The following is a 17,776-nucleotide window of genomic DNA, read 5'->3' as shown; positions in this document are numbered from 1 at the left end:
GGGATGATCTTTGAGGAGTTGGGAAGAGAAAGGATGTGATCAAAATATATTGAATGAACATTGTACTAAAACACTAAAAATATACATTGTATGTATATATGTATATAATATGTAACATATAAATTATACTTCAATAAAGTTGTCATAATAAGTTTGTTTGTTTATTGAGACAGGGTCTGGTTATGTAGCTTTAGCTGGCCTGGAACTCACTATTCTGGTTTCAAACTCACAGAAATCTGCCTGCCTTTGCTTCCCAAGTGTTGAGATTAGAGGTATGCACACCAAGCCTGTCTCAGCTGTTTCTAAAAACTCTTTGAGAACAGCCAGAGCAACATGTCTCATATAAAACAAAACAAAATAACAAACCTTTAGGTGGCTCACATCTGTAACCTCAACGCTTGGAAAGCTGAGGTAAGAGGACTGGCAATGAGTTCATGGCCAGCAAGGTCTACATAGTAAGTTCCAAGCCAGCCAGAGCTACACAGTGATTATCTTGTCTCAAAAATCTGAAAAATAAATGGGAAAACCAAGGCCACTGAATTGCCTCACTAAGTAAAAGAGTTTGCCGTGTAAACCTGATGGCCTGAGGTTGATACTCAGAATTCACAGTAAAAGGAGAGAGCCATCCTTCAGCACACTAATAATAAATAAAATGTTTAAAGACCGCATACATTAAAAATAGAATCAAATCTCTTAGTGCTGAGTTCAATGGGTTCAGTAGAGATGGCCTACAAATGGAAAAGGAGATAAGCACAGCAGACCCGAACCATCATCTCCAGTCAAGACAGATGATTATCTCAGTGAAGCTGAACCAAACAGGGCTCTCCTAAACTTGGAGAGAAAACAGCTACAATAGTGGGCCTGATTTGCTGTATGAGTACAGAATATTCTATGTTATTCTATGTGTATGAGTGTTTTGTTTGAACGTATGTCTGGGCACCACATGTGTGCCTGGCCAAAAGCCCTTGTCTAGTCCCCTGGAATTGGACTTGTGGGTGGTTTTGGTGTGCTGTGTGGATGCTGGGAATCAAACCAGAGTCCTCTGTGAGAACAAGTGCTAGTCACTGTTGAACTCTCTCCCCAGCATTTGTTACGTGAAACTTTTCCGGCAGCAACCTGAACACATGGCTACTCACCCCACACGACACTGGCATTAGATCAAAGTCATGATCCCACAAAATCCATCTTGGTGAGCCAATAAGGTCACTGAAGCTACTTGCAGGAATATAGGTTAGGGGTTACTTACAGGAACATGAGTGTCTCAAAGCTCACTCCAGCATGGCTCAGGCTTCATGAAAACTGCCTCCCTCCATCTCCCTGAACAACTTGTAAGTAGTTGGCAGGTCAGACTCTCTTTGGGACTCTACGGATGGAAGCCTTCTTAGTGTCTATAAACTTTTTTGGGGGGGGTTGTTCTGAAACCTGGAGGTTTGTTGACTTCCTGAGTCTCAGGACCACCTTCCTCCCTCCAGGAAGAAGTGTTTCAATTGGAGGAAATAACCACCTCACCATACCTAAAGGTTTCTGGGTAAAATGTTGAAATCGAATGTTCTTGGCATCTGATTCTTTGAAACTTGGTCTCATTTCCTTTAGGACATTGGGGTCTCCATTTGCCCATCCCCCCCCCAAAACAGTGCTACTATTTAGCATGATGCCAATGGGGATGGGACATGGAGAACATACCCAGCCTCCGGTCCTCTGACCTGGTTCCATTTCTCCTGTAAGCTGGGAGAGGTAGAAGGAAAATCACAGGAAAACTGAACAGGACAACCAGGCCAAGCTTTTTCCTTTGGAGTGGAACCTTTCAAAATGCATGGGATAGAACATTTCTGAAATTCAAGAAAAAAAGGCCTGTCAAGAACTTAGAGGGAGCCAGGTGTGGTGGTGCAGGCCTTTGATCCCAGCACTCAGGAGAGAGGCAGACCAATCGCTTGAGTTTGAGGTCACTTGGTCTACAGAGTGAGTTCCAGGACATCCAGGCTCTGCCTAGAGAAACCCTTTCTTGAAATGCCCTCTCAAAAATTAAAAAAAGAACCTAGAGGAATGCTGCAGGGCCGTGGTTATTTTCCTTCAAATCTAAACCTGTTTCTTTGCCTTTTTCTTCTATGCTATCTATGGTCTTTCTTGGTCTTTTCCATATTCCTGAGACTCTAGACAATGTGCCTTTGTTGCAGATGCCCCTTTTATGAGCAGGAGATGACATTAACACTTGTTATTTTGGGTGCTTCTTCTGGAAGTCAGGTTTTGGTACATGCTACGAAAGAGCCTTGTCAAAGAGCCACATGCAGAGACCCGACCAACACACCTAGATTCCTGGTCCATAAAATAGGGCATTTTTTATTTTTAGTGATGCCTTATTTCAATCATGCAAAAGAACTTGAGTTTTGAGTGTTAGTTTCTAATGAAGCCTTGATGCCAAGACTGATAAAAATTGGCTAGCAAACTTGGCAGCATTTCTCAGCCAGCCATCTGCCTAGGAATGACCTTGTTATCAAGGCTAATACCAAAAACCACCCCGGATACAAGACAGCAGTGAGACCCCTCTGGGAAAAGGTCTGGTAAGCCCATTCTAGAGCCCTCAAACAGGAGACACTTCCACTGGGAAGGGATTGTCTTTGCTTCTTCCTTCCCACAAAAGCATACTTCCGATGCACTTTGTTTCTTGGGAATCCGGGGTGAGAAACTCTAAAGAATGCGTAGCAGGCACAGACCTGTGTGAGCCTAGGGTGAGATGGGGAAGGGTAGGCGGGGCTAGGAAGAGGGTTGCCAACACAAATGTCCTATGGGGACTTGGCAGTTTTGCCAGGAGGCTGACAGGGATGTGCTCTTGTCTAGAGAAGGTGCCTGGTTCCCCCTGGTCTGGGCTGAGGAATCTGGAGTCATGGGAAAGGGCAGAGAAAAGTGCTGGCAGGGAAGGACTAGAATGCAAAAGAAGTAGGCTAATGCCAAGGGACTACTGGAATTTCCCAGGGCCTGGAGGGTGAGGGTTGGGAAGCCAGAGGACCCTCAGAGGAAAAGGAAGGAGTGAGGTGAATTCACAGGAACTCCACTTATTCCTGATTGCTGTGCTGGGTAGAAGGGATACATACTCTGGAGTCCGGGGTCAGGCGATTATGGAGCCAACGCTTGAGAATTCCAGCACACTACATTCGTTGTACCATCTGCCCAAAGGTTGTGGGCATCTGATCAATTCCCAGAGGACTTAGGACACATTGGAGTTGGAGGGGGCACTTCCACAGTACTCCATTGTAACTACAGTCTACACTAATGGCTGCAGTCTACCCTACCTCAGTAATACAGGAATTGTCACACCCGTACTTAGGCTTCTCAGTTTAACTTTCCCACCCTTTCTAAGTCCCCAGCTGGATTGGGTGACTTTGTACTTCCACAAAGAGCCGCATGCTTGCCCTTATTGTGTAACATACCATCATGTTGTAATTTCTGGCTCACATCTCCATCTCCCCAACCATCTGCATTCCTGGAACAGGAACAGTTCTTGTCTGTCATGGCCAAGCCAAAGGCTCTCTCACTGAGTAGACAGATGCTCACATACCTCAAGGATCACTCCAGCAGTACATATCCCTTAGGGACCAGGGTCAAGAGAACCTAGTACCGTGTCCCTCCTATCCAATAGGAAGGTACTTTGCCACCTCCTACCTACCCTGCCATCTCCCAGGAAGCTGCCAAGAATGGCTTTTCCAACTGGCAAAGGGATAAGCTTTCCTTCCTGGAAGGTTTTGGCTGGAGAACTGGCCCTTGCTTCTAAGCTGTTGGGGCCATGCGTAGATGGAGAAGTTGAGTCAGTCCTAGCCTTGTAACAATTTCCTAAAGCCTGTGTTGTCCACCTCTTATCTCCTCCAAGAACATCTAGCAGGGACCAGATTTCTCCGATCCTGGTAGAGATAAGGGGTGGGATTGGCTAATGCCTCTGGTCACATGGCCACCTTTAGCTCCAACTAACCAACACAAAGCTACACTCCACCACAGAACATGCCTAGACCTGGTATGAAGAGTGCCTGCTTTTTTGTTTTTTTTAGACAGGGTTTCTCTGGCCGTCCTGGAACTCACTTTGTAGACCAGGCTGGCCTCAAACTCAGAGATCTGCCTGTACTGGGATTTAAGGCGTGCGCTACCAACGCCTGACTAGGAATGCCTGTTTAACATGTGCATGGTCAGTTCTAGCATCAACACGCATGCACAGGCATGCACCCACATCATTAAAGCCCTAGTTTGAAGAAAACCTTAACCCTCTTCTTAGGCAAGAATGGCTACTTCACAGCCCTCCCCACAGCCCAGGAAACACACAACTAATTTCAGCTTCTTTATTTTCCTTTTAATTTTTCTGAAGGATATACACCACATATCCCATGGGCAATAAAGCGCATTCAATGTGTTTATAAGCCAAACAAGTCACTTTGTTTAAGCAAACACAAGTACAAAGTAAAATAAAACCACAAAATAATGAACTTCATGTTCATAACATACAAAAATTGCCGCCTACTCAGTAGGTAACTACAACATTCCAACTCCTGAATATATGTATAAATTTACATTTTCAGTTAAAAAAATAGACTTTTGAGAGTTCAGATTTTGTTTTAAAATTTTTCTTCTTACATTCTGGAGAACCAAAGCTCAGCTCAGCCCTCTTCCTCATTTGTCTCTCAAAGCCTCCCCCAAAACATCACTCCTACCCCTTTAAGGCTAGAGGTGAGCATGTCCCTCACAATTGCACATGTCAAGCCATCGGCAAGGCGTGTCACACAAAAGGCACCAAGACGTGAAACTTTTTAAACCAAAGGGACGGGCAGATTAAAAAAAAAAAAAAAACAACAACCAAACAAACCATATTTGTCACATGTGAGAGTACAGTCGAGCAGTATTTACAAAAAGGTTAACGGAACACTCTGACACATGCTCTGGTTAATACCTAGGACTGCTGCTTCAAAAGATGCTCCACACATATTGTTACAGCAGCCATCACAAAATAGAGGGTCACCGTTGGTTTGCTTGGCTTTACTCCCCCTCCCCCCAGTGAGGATGGAACTCCAAATAATACAATAGGGTATGCAAATTATCTTCACATCAAGGATACCCCAAGGAAAACAAAATCCATGGCACAGACACTGTACAAAGATACAGGGCAGGGTTCTGAGGGCCCAAACCCATTTTCGCCAACTTGATGTTGTAGCACTGAAGGGAGCAAGGGTCAGGCATATGATGGAGATGATACTGAAATGATTAATCCAATACCCATGCAAATCAAGTTCTTTGGATAGAGGTGAAGAACTCGGACATGGCTGTTTCAGGCAGCTGAAGTCAAAGAGAATAGGAACGGGGAGGCAGGAACAGGTAAGTAAAAGGACCGTTGGCCAACAGACCATCTCTTGGCTCTAACCTAAGAGGAGCCCCTTCTGATGGCCATTTCCCTCCTGTCCTTTGTGGTCTTTTCATGGTTTTCCCCCTCCCTTTGCTTTTTCCCTTTAGCAAATTTCAATGGTCCTAGGTGAAAAGGTTGCGGTCATGTCCGAAAGCCCAGTTGAGGTGCTGAAGGAGTTAGTGACAGCCGCAGTCGGGAAGCTGCTGACCTGGGCAGGGAAAGCAGGTGGAACCGAGGCGAAGGTGGTGGCCACAGAGGGAGAGGGGAAGCCGCTGTGTGCAGGAGACGGGTAGGTCGAGGAGCCGGGAGAGGAGTAGGAGGTGGGCACAGGGGATGGGTAAGAGGTAGCCACAGGGGATGGGTAGGAAGGGAGGGAAGAGGTGGCTGAAGAGGCCACAACACTTTTGTCTGCCTTCTTGTCCTTCTGTCGCAAGTGGATTTTGGTATGCCGCTTGCGTTCATCACTTCTGGCAAACTTTCTCCCACAAATGTCACAGGCAAAAGGCTTCTCGCCTGTGTGGGTACGGATGTGGGTGGTAAGGTGGTCACTGCGACTGAAGTTGCGCATGCAGATTCGACACTGGAAGGGCTTCTGGCCTGTGTGGATGCGGATGTGGCGGGTGAGCTCATCGGAGCGAGAAAAGCGGCGATCGCAGGATTCCACCGGGCAGGCATAGGGACGTTCGTGGGGGGGTGTCTTGCTGGGCCGGTTAGGGTACTTGCGCATGCGGCTGGGTTTGATAAGCTGGGACTGGTAGGTGGTATTAAGAGCTTTTAAGTCCTGGGATCCTGACTGTGTGGCGAAGGCTTTAATAGTGGATAGTGGAGTAAGTGAAGGTTGCTGGGTACGGTTCTCCAGACCCTGGAAGGGTTTCTGGTCTGGGGTGCCCAGGCCCAGGTCTCCCTGTTGTTGTGGGAACAGATAGTCAGGGATCATGGGAACTTGGAAGCCACCCTTGGTGGCCGGATAGGCAGGAGGCGGGTACTGTAGGGCAGTGCCTGCTGAGCCGGGAAAGGCCTGGCTTTGGGACTCAGGGAAAATGTCAGTGTTGGGAGTGGGAAAGGTGGGTGCAGCTGAGTAAATGGGGCTGCTGTCGTTGGATGGCACAGCACAGCTCAGGGGTGGGCTCTGGGAGGAAGAGGAAGACGTTGATGCTGCTGGAGAAGGTGCTGAGGATGAAGAGGCCGGAGGATTGGTCATGCTCACAAGGCCACTGACTAGGCTGAAAAGGGGTTCAGGCCACAAAGTGTTGCCACTGTTGGGTGCAGGCTCCAGGGAAAAGCGACCAGTGTAGGTGATAGGAGGCAACCGAGTAGTTTGGCTGGGATAACTTGTCTCCACCATTGCCTTCTCATTATTCAGAGCGATGTCAGAAAAAGACTCTGGCAGGAAAGAGAGGAGAGAGGCCTGGTTACTGAAGAGCAATCACTGGGCGATGAGAACCGAGGCGTCCAAGCAAGAGGTCGCTCGGCTACCACTGACTCCCGGTGTGGTTAATAATTGATAGCAGCAGATTGCAATGTCCCTGGACCTGCTCCAGTGGCAGAGCCCGTTTCAACAGCTGACGCAAACAGAGAATCCCCCCTTTACTGCAGCTAGAAGAGCGCTCTGCAGCGAGGCTGCGCGGGCGAGGGAATCCCGCCAGCATCCTAGTGGCCACAGCTAATGCGCGCCCCCTACCCTGGGCGATGGGACAACCCTGTTCACAGATTTCAGCCCTTCCTTGGGGACAAGCAGCCAGCCACGCAGTGCCGCTCGCGCGCGGGGGAGGGGGCAACCCTGCTCGTCAAAACAAACCCTCCCCCCTCTAACCACCCACGCAGCTTGAGCTCTCCATCCAAAACAAACGCTCTGCGCTCCGCAAGGATTGGGGGGGGGGGTCCCCCGGACATCTCTCTAACACAAGACCCAGGAACTGTGTGGAATAGAGGGAAAACCCAGTCCCATCCCTAAGGTCTAGAAGCAGATAAACGGCTGGACGTTAGGGTAGTCATGAAGGAGTATTCATCCTCGTCGCAGACCACCGCTTACCTGTGGTCAGGTGCTCGTAGGGCTGTTCTCCCGGCTCCCCCTGAGGATTGAAGGCGCTGCTGCCGCCGCTGTTGCTGCCGCCCCCACCACCGCCCCCGCTGTTGCTGCTGCTGCTGCTGTTGCCGCCGCTGCCCTCTGGGGCTCCGGCAGCACCGAGGAACTGGGGAGCTCCGTTGCTCAGCATCATCATCTCCTCCAGTTTGGGGTAGTTGTCCATGGTGGGTGAGTGAGGAAAGGAGCCGAATGGGTCAGAGATCTGCAGCGGGGACATCAACTGCATCTCGGCCTTGGCCGCTGCCATCCCGGACGAGCGAGCGAGCTGGAGAGCTGATGTTGGGCGGTGGGCGCAGCCCGGGGCCGAAGCTACGGAGGGCACACTCGGCGGGGGATGGCCGGGTCACATGCGGGGCGCAGGGCACACTGTGCGGGACGTAGGTGAGCCCCCAGGCTGGCGGTGGACGCAGGGCTGCCGGGGAGGCTAGGGCAGGGGCCGATCTTGCGGCGGCGGAAGCTGGCGGCGGCGAATCGCGGCGGCGGCTCCCCAAGTTCTGCGCGCTGGGATCTCTCGCGACTCCCCGAATCGGCCTCTATTTCAAGGGTCTGGAGCGGCACGGGCCCGCCTCCGCCGTGACGTACATGGCCATATATGGGAAGCAGGAAGCCCTAATATGGAAGGACCGGCCGGGAGGACCCGGAGTGACGTGAAGCACCCCCATCCGAGAGCGGTGGGCACCTCCACCCTGAGACCCGCTCCGGCACCTCGAGCACTCAAGCTCCGGGAAAGCCGAGCCCTGGGAGGGCAGCGGTGGCCTCCGGGGCCAGGCGCCTGGAGTTCCCAGCCTGCCCCCGCCCCGACCCCCTCGCCCCTCCTCCCAGAGCCGGAAGCGGCAGGGCCATATTGGGCCGCTCCAAATAAGGCGCTGCCCAAATAAGGTCTGTTCCGGCGGGGGATCCTTCCTGCTCCTTATATGGCGTTTCCGGGTCGGCGCAGCCACCCTCCCCCTCCTTGGTTCCCAGCCGGGAGCCCGAACGCGCGCAGGAGTCGGGGACGCCCGCGTGGGGAGGGCGCCGGGCGCGGAGAGCTGGGCGCGCGGCGGCTCCGACGGCCCCCGGGAGCGAGCTGGGCTGGGGAAGCCCGGGCCGGGCGCGGGGGCGAGGGCGAGTCAGGCCGGGGTTCTACAGCCGTCATCCTGGGCTCACCCGCCCACCTCGGGCACCGTGGGAGCGAGCCTGCGAGAGGAGGAGCGGCTGGGCGGGCTGGGGCGGAGGCCGCCCAGGGGAGGCGGGGCCCTGACCCGAGCCTCGGCTGATGGCAGGGTCACTTTGCAGGTGTCACCGGGAAAACTGGGAGCAAGGAACGTGGCCGCTGGTTCTGGAGACGCTGCCTAGCAGTCGGGCGCGTGTCAGTAGGCTGGGGGTGTTAGGACCTGGGGCTCCCAGTGCGCCAGCCACAATCGAACGGCTGCTCCCAGGTCCCTGCCGTTGAGGAACCCACCTTTGGCGACCTGGACTGCAGACCCTGATTGCTAGGACAGTGTGGAGTCCCCGCCAGGGGCTGTTGGTTCTTGTGAAGGTTGGGCACTTCCTGACCTTTATCCAGTCCGGGGCCGGGCCGGGCGGACCGTGCCCTGTCCTAAAGAGGGGACTTTCCTTCGGGTTGCCTGGCGACCCCTGGCTTGGCTGCCGAGGACGCGCTTGCGACTCGCTGCTGCCCTCTGGAGGTCTCTCCGGTTGTGTTCCCGGGGCCCCGGGCGGGGCGGGCTCTTCCGCCGCCCCCACGTTCCCCCTCCCGTTTTCTGTGCTGGGCGCAGAGCCAGGCCGGGAGAGCCTGAGACGCAGTGAGCGAGAACTGAGCAGGCGCGGCGGCCTGGGCCTTCCCCGCAGTCCCGAGGGAACCGCCACTGCCAAGGCGCCTAGACTCCGGGGTAACACTTTCCTCACGGAGCCAGGCCAAGGGCAGGGAAGGCGGGGAGGTGATGAAGTGATTCCCGCAGGTCTCCTGGGACCCTGACGCAAGCCATGAAGCTCTCCTCCCCCAACCCCAAAGGGGAGAAGAAGGGATTCCAGGAACGAAGGAAGGCTCTTGTTGTTTCCAAATTTGAATCCAGGGAAGGTGCTGTTTTTTATTTTTTATTTAGAAAGAAAGCAAATGATGCCCGTGTGGAAGGAGAGTGAGAGACAGAGAAGGAAGGTCACGATCATCAAGGTTTAATGGGGTGAGGGGCTCACTCTTCGGCATTCTCTCTGACATCCCACCCCAACCCAGTTTTATAAAAAGCAGCTTAAGGAATCCAGCCACGAACCACGGTTTCGTTGTGTTTAAACTCACCATCTTAAGTTCTTTGGCCAAGTATTCAGTTGTTCACTTAGGGGCCATAAGCCGGCCAGGCAGGCCAGGCAGCATCAGTTACTTCCTGTACAGTGAGAGTGCCCCTTTTGCCACTCTGATGGGGTTCTCTGACCAGTTTCTGTGTCTCACTTTTTCTAGTAAAATAAGGGTATTGTTAACGACGTTTGTGTGAGAGGATTGTTTCATGGACTGGGATTTACACAGCCTGCTACCTGTAACTACCAAATACAGTTATCAAGCAGTAGAGTTTATTACTTTTGCCCACCCAACCTCACTCAGCCTTCAATAAAACCCAAATGGGGCAGGGAAAGTAACTCAGTTTATAGAGGGCTTAGCTTGCAGAAAAACCTTGGTTCTAGTTTGGCATGAATCGACCCCGTGTTGATAATCCCAATACTTGGGAAGTTCAGGTAGGAGCATGACCCTTTCAAGGAGGCCATCCTGGACTACTTAGCGCTTTTTAAGCTAACTTGGGCTACATGAGACCCCATCCTTTAAGAGAGAGAGAGAGAGAGAAGAAAAACAAGAACATATAACATTGTGCAGAGAAAAAGCATTCCAATCCTAACACAAGAGACACTGTCCCCTAATAGCTAACCTGTATCCATTTAACAAAACAAACTTGATTATTTTATATGTGTGGGTGCTTTGCCTATGTGTATGTAAGTGCACTGTCTCTGTGTATTGCCCATGGACTCTAAAAGAAGGCATCAGATCCCCTGAAACTGTGGTTGCCGATGGTGAGCCTCCATTTGGTTGCTAGGAATCAAATCAGGACCCTCTCTGCCAGGAGCCTGTGATCTTAACCACTAGCTGCCTCTTCAGCTCCTAATCTGTATTCTTCCTCATGCAGGAGAACATTTTTTCCTAGAGCAGAAAATTTTCAACCTTGATGGACAGGAGAATCACCTGTGGGGCTCTGGAAAAGAAAGCTTATATGGAGCAACTGAATCATGGAACCGAGAAGGCAACCAAGGACCCTATGCCTGGAACATTCCTTAGACCGTGAACAACACATGCACACGCGCACACACACCAGGACAAAGAAGCTGTCCTGTGAGTTTACAAGTTTAGCTCAGGTACCTGCATGTCTGCATCTTTTTGTGTCCAGCACCAGTTATTTTTGGAATATTCCTCAGCCAGCAATTTCTTCTGAGGAGCCACCACCACTCTGGTGGTTGTCAGGGGAAGATTAACTCCACCCCTAAATCTAAATGTAAATCTACGTGTAACCTAGGTCTGGCCATCCATATAGGATCCTCTAATCTAGAAGCATTCTGTTTCCTGTGGTGACTAAATTGAGATGGACACATGACCCAGACCAGGCCAATGAAGATAGCTTCTGGAACTTGAGCTCCTGAGGAAGAAATCTTCTTCTCTGGCAGATACAAAGCTTGGAATGTGAGCCTGGAGTCTGCTTGGCTCTGAGGAGGAGACCCTGCTTGAGAATGAAGCCAGAGGAAGGAAAGCAGAGAAAAGTGAGTTTTTGGATTCTGTCTAGGCTTCAGTTGCACAAGTCAGTGCCTTCCCTTCTCGTTATACAACACAAGAGATTCTAATCAACATACCCTCTCAACTGCAGCTCCAAGCTTCTCTGAGAAGCTGCGTGGATAAGGCCGATGGGGCAGCTCCACCTGCCCACCCCTCTCTAAGGAGTGCATAGTGGGCAGAAGCAAGCCTGGGCTCTGCAACAAGAGAAGGAAGCATTCCCTTAGCCATCCAATTCCCTGGACAGGGTCTTGTAACTTGTGACTCTAGCATGAAGATTGCCACAATTTCAAGTCACTAGCCTGGGCTATGTAAGACTCTGTCCCAAACCGGGTACATACCTTTAATCCCAGCACTCAGGAGGCAGAGGCAGGTGGATCTCTGTTAAGAGATTCCAGGGGACGGCCTGGTGATTCCAAGACAGCCAGATGCTAAGTAGAGGAAGGCTTATTTATTTAATCAAATAAAATATTTCTCTTAGCCTGGCAGTGGTGGCACATGCCTTTAGTCCCAGCACTTGGAAGGCAGAGGCAGGTGGACAGCCTGGTCTATAAAGCTACACAGAGAAACCCTGTCTGTCTGAGTGTGAAACCTCCCTGGTCTACACACTGAGTTCCTGACCAGATAGTGTATCAATGAGATGGTGAGAACCTCTTTCTCACTCTCAAAAATAAAATAATAAACAGGTCGAGGCAGGAAGGATGCTGTGAGCTGCAGGCCAGACTAGGCTACAGAATTAAGCCCCTGTTTCAAACAAACGAAAAAGAAATCCACTCTGCATAGAAGGAGGCTGAGGGCCAGGGGTGGGGGATTCCAGAAAGACAGACAACCTTGCAAAGACCTCAGAAGGAAAAGGGGTAGGAATGTGATTGGTCCAAGACCTCAAGCTAAGACAGATAGGCTAAGAATGCCCAGTGCTAAATTGTACCCATACATTTGTCCACCCATACTCTTTGTTTAGTTTTATGGTTCATAGAAAAAAAAGGCCTCTTCACCTTGCCCAATCTCCTTGGTACAAGCCACTGGGAGGCAGATTCTGCCCAGGGACAGTGAGGAGCTGAGCTCAAAGCCCTTTCACACTACCCAGACCATACTCTGTAAAGGGTAGCTACTGAGAAGAAAGATCTGCCACACTCTTAGAGAGGGGACATCTCTGCAGCAAGGCTGGGAGTGGGAGCACCCCAATCATCCCCACCCTCTAATGATGTCTTCTTTTTTTGTTTGTTTGTTTGTTTGTTTGTTTTGAGACAGGGTTTCTCTGTATTGTTTTAGAGCCTGTCCTGGAACTCGATCTGTAGACCAGGCTGACCTCGAACTCACAGTGATCCGCCTGCCTCTGCCTCCCAATTGCTGGGGTGGGATTAGAAGCAGGCACCACCACCCGGCTTTGCTGATGTGTTCTATAGCCAGTAGCACACTAACGTTTGCTGTGATTGGGGTGGGGGGCAAGGGGACAAAGAACACAGGGGAAAACATTGGTTCCTCCCAAGGAACAAAGTCAAAATTTGGGTCTGTGAGGAATATCCAGTATATACCCAGCTACATTGGAAAAGTGTCCTGAGGCTTACAGGAAGGCGGGCTGCGTGGCCCTGGAGAGACAGGCCCCAAGGAATGCTCAGGGGTGATCTGGGACTCGAAGGTCTTGCTGGCCAGGTGACTGATATCAGAGGCCCTTGCAGGTCAGAACTGCTGTCTAGACTCATGCTCTGAAAGTGGAGGGGAGGAGGGAGAGGAGAGGGAGGACCTGCCTGCTGAATCTCCAGTAAAGAGCCAGTGGGCCATCTTGACTCTGTCACTTAACCTAAGGCCAAGCAAGCTGCAGCACTCAGAGGAAAGCAAGCCCCTTTTTCCATTGCTACTTCCTCCTCCCAGAACCAGGTTGCGTCAGCATCCTCATGTGCTGCTCAGGCCGTGGTTTGCCACTTCTGTGCCTGGCCTAGGGCTCAGGAAGCCACTCTCTTTCGGTTCGGTTTGGGTTGCCTGTCACACTTTCCGATGGCTGAGGGGGCCCCCAACTGAAACCCAGACAACTTGGCCTGGAATGCTTCTGGGTACAGCTTTGCTCCCACCCATGGAAGGCTCTGGCAGAAGAGAAGAAACCTGAAGAGGCCGCACATGAGGTGGGAAACAAGTAGGGGACCGATAGGGAGTCATAGAAAAAGACAAGGACATGACGGTCCCAGAGTGAGGAGGTGCATGTCCTCTTCCATATCTGAGACCTAGGCTAGGTGGGAAAGGCCATGCACAGTGGTATGGAGGCCGAGGCAGATAGGATGATGGGCAAGAGAACCCCTCACGGGCTGGGTGTAGCTTAGTGGAGAATGCTTTCCTCGTGTGTTTGATTCCCAAGTGAAATCCCCAGCAACACGCGCGCACACACACACACACACACTCACTGACACACACCACACACACACACATGCACGCACTCAGTGACACACACTCACTGACACACACCATACACATGCACACACTCTCTCACACTCACTGACACACACTCACTCACTGACACACACTCACACACACACCACTCACTGACACACACACTCACTGACACACACACACTCACTGACACACACACACTCACTGACACACACACTCACTGACACACACCACACACTGACACACACCACACACTCACTGACACACACACGCACACACTCTCTCTCACACAGGTAAATAGATAGAAGAATGCCTCACTCACTCCAAACATGACCTAGGCCTTAAAGAAAAGAGACCATGGGGGGGGGGGGGATTTGGCACTAGGTACAGGATTGCCTAAGGCAGTTGTGGTCTGGGTGACTTGAATCAAATCCTCAGGGCCCTAAGTAGGGATGAGCCAGACAGAGTTAGGTTAGTCTTAAAATGGAAGCCACTGAGGCACAGAGGGTTGGAGGAGGTGGCCCAGTCTGTCCTTAAGAGGTCTGTAGAGGGAGGGGGTAGCTGACTATCTAGACATGTTCTCAGGATCTTTCCTGCCCCAGGGTGCCATGCAGAGGCTGAGAGAGGCTTCTGCCCTTGGACATCAGTCTCCCGACCTGTGCTGCACAGCCTCTCCTGGATATGAGGCGGTGAGGACACTGGGCTCAGAGCACAACCCATTCAGTGGTGTTTTCTCTGCTTTCCCTACCCCCAGCTGAGTGCGCAGCAAAGCCAGCCTGCTGCAGAAATCTCTGGAAGCTCCCTGGGCAGGAGAGGGAGGGGGATGTTACATAAGAGCCCTACTGATGTGCAGGAAGTCGAAAGCAGCCTTTAGATTCAAAAAGCAGTGTTTCCACCCAGCCCAGAAAGGCAGGAATAGAAACAGGGGTTATTTCTGGCCCCTCACCACCGCCCAGCGCCAGGCTGCTCAGCTTCTTGGTGGGTAAGCTTGGATTCTGCAGATCTGGCAGGAGGGAGGGGGAGGAGATAGGCACATTTTGGGGTTACCTGATTCAGAACTGTCCCCAGCTCCCCATCCTAACAAACCGGAGAATGCCAAGGATGCAAGGACGCAGAAGTGGCAGCATGCCCTTTTCTCTGACTTTCCTTAATCTCTGGTGCATTTCCCATTCCCCCAACACACGTTTACCCTAAGTGCTGCTCAGGGTCTGTCTTCACAATGCCTTATGAGGTAGGTCTCATTCTCAGTCCCAGTTCATTGATGGGGAAAGGTGTACAGAGAGAGCAGGGAACTTGTTCAAGGTCATAGAGCCAAACCAGGATTCTATTCAAGATGGTCTGGCTTCAGAATAATTTGTCTAAATTTCTGCTTATATCAAGGTCTGTTTTCTGGGTCCTGAAATGAATCTGAGAACATCTCCCCCCTCTCCCTCTCTCCCTCCCTCCCTCTGTCTCTCCCTCTCTTCCTCTCCTCCCTCTCTCCCCCTCTCCTTCCTGTCTCTCTTCCTCTATCTCCCTTCTTCTCTCTCCCTCTCTCCCTCCCTCTCCCTGTCTCTCCCTCTCTCTCTCTCTGCACTCTGCAGATCTGAGTAAGTTGGAAATAGGAGGCAAACAGGTCACTTCTATTCATATCACATTTACTGCTCAAACATTGTGTCTGTTCGATAATATGAAGACATTTAGGAGACTCCTACAACCCTGCTCTTGCTGATCCACGGACTAGTGGAGACAGATTTGAAAAGGAGCAATGGCAAGCTGGGGGTGGTGGCCCATGCCTGTCATCCCAACATTAGCATTTTCAAGGTGGAGGCAGGAGGATCAGGAGCTCAAGGTCTTCTTCAACTAGGCTAGTCTGTGAAACTCAGGACTCCGTTTCCTTCCTGTCCAGATGCAGAGTGTTGTCACGGCCGTATACATGTCTTAAAGCTGACGTTGAACATCCAGCCAGCTTTTGCTGACTCAAAGTTTAAAAAGAATACGAAGAGAAACAGCAGTATGACAGCAATATGACACATTTTCTCCTGGGGCAGGGGGCACAGCTTGTCCTTGATCTAGCTCCCATTTCTTCATGTGCATCCTAGCTCATCAAAGAGCCAAGCTGCCATAAAAACCACAAGAAAAAGCAGAATATGAGGACAGGACACACACAATTCTAGGGCTTGGGAGGCAGAGGCCAGAGGGTTGCCAAAAATTGGAGACCAGCTTGGTTTACAAATAATGACCAAAACAAAATATTCTGAATAAACAAACAAACAAACAAAAAACAAAACAAAAGACAAGAAAAGAGCGGGGTGGTGGTGGTGGTGGCGAATGCCTTTAATGGCAGCTTTTGGCAGGCAGATCTTTGAATTCAAGGCCAGCCTGGTCTACCAAGTGAGTTCCAGGACAGACAGGGCTACACAGAGAAACCCTGTCTTGAAACATGAAAAAAAAGGTGGGGGGAGAGCACAAGGGGCTGGGTGGGGACTCAGGAGGGGGCATTGAGCCCCAGGCTGTGATCTAGAATAGAGGAGTGTGTCTGGAAGAATCCACACCTGCTATTGCTGGATCCCCCAGGCAGCGTCCTCTCCAAGGCAGAAAGACCAAGAGGTAAATGGACAGTCAAACTGGGTGAGAGTCAGCTTAGTCCTTATGGCTGTCTATTTCTCTTGGCATGGGGGCAATATGGTACCTGGGAGACTGGGTAGGAGTCTTGTTGCTCCCTCCACTTGGGTGCAGATCTCTGGTATCAAGACCAGCTCTATGGGTAAGTGGTACCTCATACCAGAAGAGTTCCCTGTAGGTGATCATGCTGACAAGTGGCTGAGCAGGAAGGGAAGCAGCTGCCTTTAGAGTATGCACGGAGGGCTCTGCCTTACTCTGGGCATGGACAACACTGCAGCTGGAGGTGGTCTTTGGAACTTAGAGGACTCTAGATGCAGAGGGTCATCATGGCAGTATGCATGCCTTGAAGCTGACATTGGACTCAGGGTAAAATGTTTGCCTAGCTAGAACACGCAAGGTCCTGTGATTGATTCCTAACATTGTCAAAAAACTGATTTATTGGGAGGCAGAGGCAGGCAGATCTTTGTGAGTTCAAGGCCAGCTTGGTTTACATAGTGAGTTCCAGGACACCCAGAACTCTGTACACATAAAATTTACCATCTTAACCACTTAGTTTATATTTTAACCACTTCCAAAACTTAATACTTCCAAACTGAAAGTCTATTCCTATTAAACAATGGCTCTCTGTTTCCTTCTCCAGACCCTTGCTAGCCTCAGTGTCTATGTATTTGACTGCTCTTGGAACCTCATATAAAGCAAACATAGACTGTGTAGTCTTTGGTGTCTGGTTTATTTCACTTAGCATGATGTTTTCATGGACTGTTCTTTCTTCTCTCTCTCTCTGTCTCTCTCTCTGTCTCTGTCTTTCTTTGTTGAGATACTTTTTTTATGTGTAGCCCTGGCTGTCCTAGAACTTGCTCTGTAGACCAAGCTGGCTTCAAATTCAATGATGTGATGTGTGTGTCTCTGCCTCCCAATAAATCAGTTTTTTGACAATGTTAGGAATCAATCACAGGACCTTGTAGCTGGGATTAAAAGCCTGTGCTACCACACCCACCTTTCATGGATTGTTCCTATTGTAGCATTCCTGTATGAAGATCAAATCATGTATCATGTCATGTGTATTTCCCATTTTGTGTTTCCACTTAACATGGATGAAGGGAGGTTTTCATTTGAATATTATTTTTGGCTTTATGTATGTGAATGTTTTACCTGCATGTATGTGCTGATGCCTGTAGAAGTCAGAAGAGGGCATCTCAGGTACCCTGGAAATGGAATTACAGAAAGTTGTGAACCACCATGTGAGTGCTAGGGATTGAATTCATGTCCCCTACAAGAGCAACAGGTGCTCTTAACCATGAGCTATCTCTCTGGTCCCTTGTTTGTTTTTTGCTTTTGTTCTTTGTTTTTTGACTACAGTGAGTAGTCAAATACTCTGAAAACTTTGATGTCCTGGTGTTGTGGATGCAGAATTTTATTACCCTACCATGATAGCCATATGATGCAGGTGATGGCCTGTGGCTACCTGTGCATCTCTGGATAGGCTTTTTGATGTTGCCATTGTGTTGTTTTCTTTTGACAGGTTTCACTATGCAGCTCATCC

At 50.5% G+C, this 17,776-nt stretch overlaps 1 protein-coding gene across 1 annotated transcript; it reads right to left on the bottom strand.

Annotated features, from left to right (window-relative positions):
• Positions 1-4,308: 4,308 nt before the first annotated feature.
• On the bottom strand, positions 4,309-8,127 carry Egr1 (early growth response 1). Its single transcript, XM_051202277.1, has 2 exons — positions 7,410-8,127; positions 4,309-6,760 (listed from the first exon to the last, which is right to left on the bottom strand). The coding sequence occupies exons 1-2, from the start codon at positions 7,708-7,710 to the stop codon at positions 5,481-5,483; spliced, it is 1,581 nt and encodes a 526-aa protein (XP_051058234.1). The 5' UTR covers positions 7,711-8,127; the 3' UTR covers positions 4,309-5,480.
• Between the last annotated feature and the right edge of the window lie 9,649 nt (positions 8,128-17,776).

The sequence above is a fragment of the Phodopus roborovskii genome, unplaced genomic scaffold, assembly GCF_943737965.1.
Source record: "Phodopus roborovskii unplaced genomic scaffold, PHOROB, whole genome shotgun sequence".
Lineage (NCBI taxonomy): Eukaryota > Metazoa > Chordata > Mammalia > Rodentia > Cricetidae > Phodopus > Phodopus roborovskii.
This window is presented reverse-complemented; position numbering and strand designations above follow the sequence as displayed.

Coding starts and splice junctions, on each gene's coding strand:
- Egr1 (XM_051202277.1), bottom strand. CDS start 7,710: ATGGCAGCGGCCAAGGCCGAGATGCAGTTGATGTCCCCGCTGCAGATC. Junction 6,761..7,409: donor CTACGAGCACCTGACCACAG/GTAAGCGGTGGT, acceptor CTTTCCTGCCAG/AGTCTTTTTCTGACATCGCT.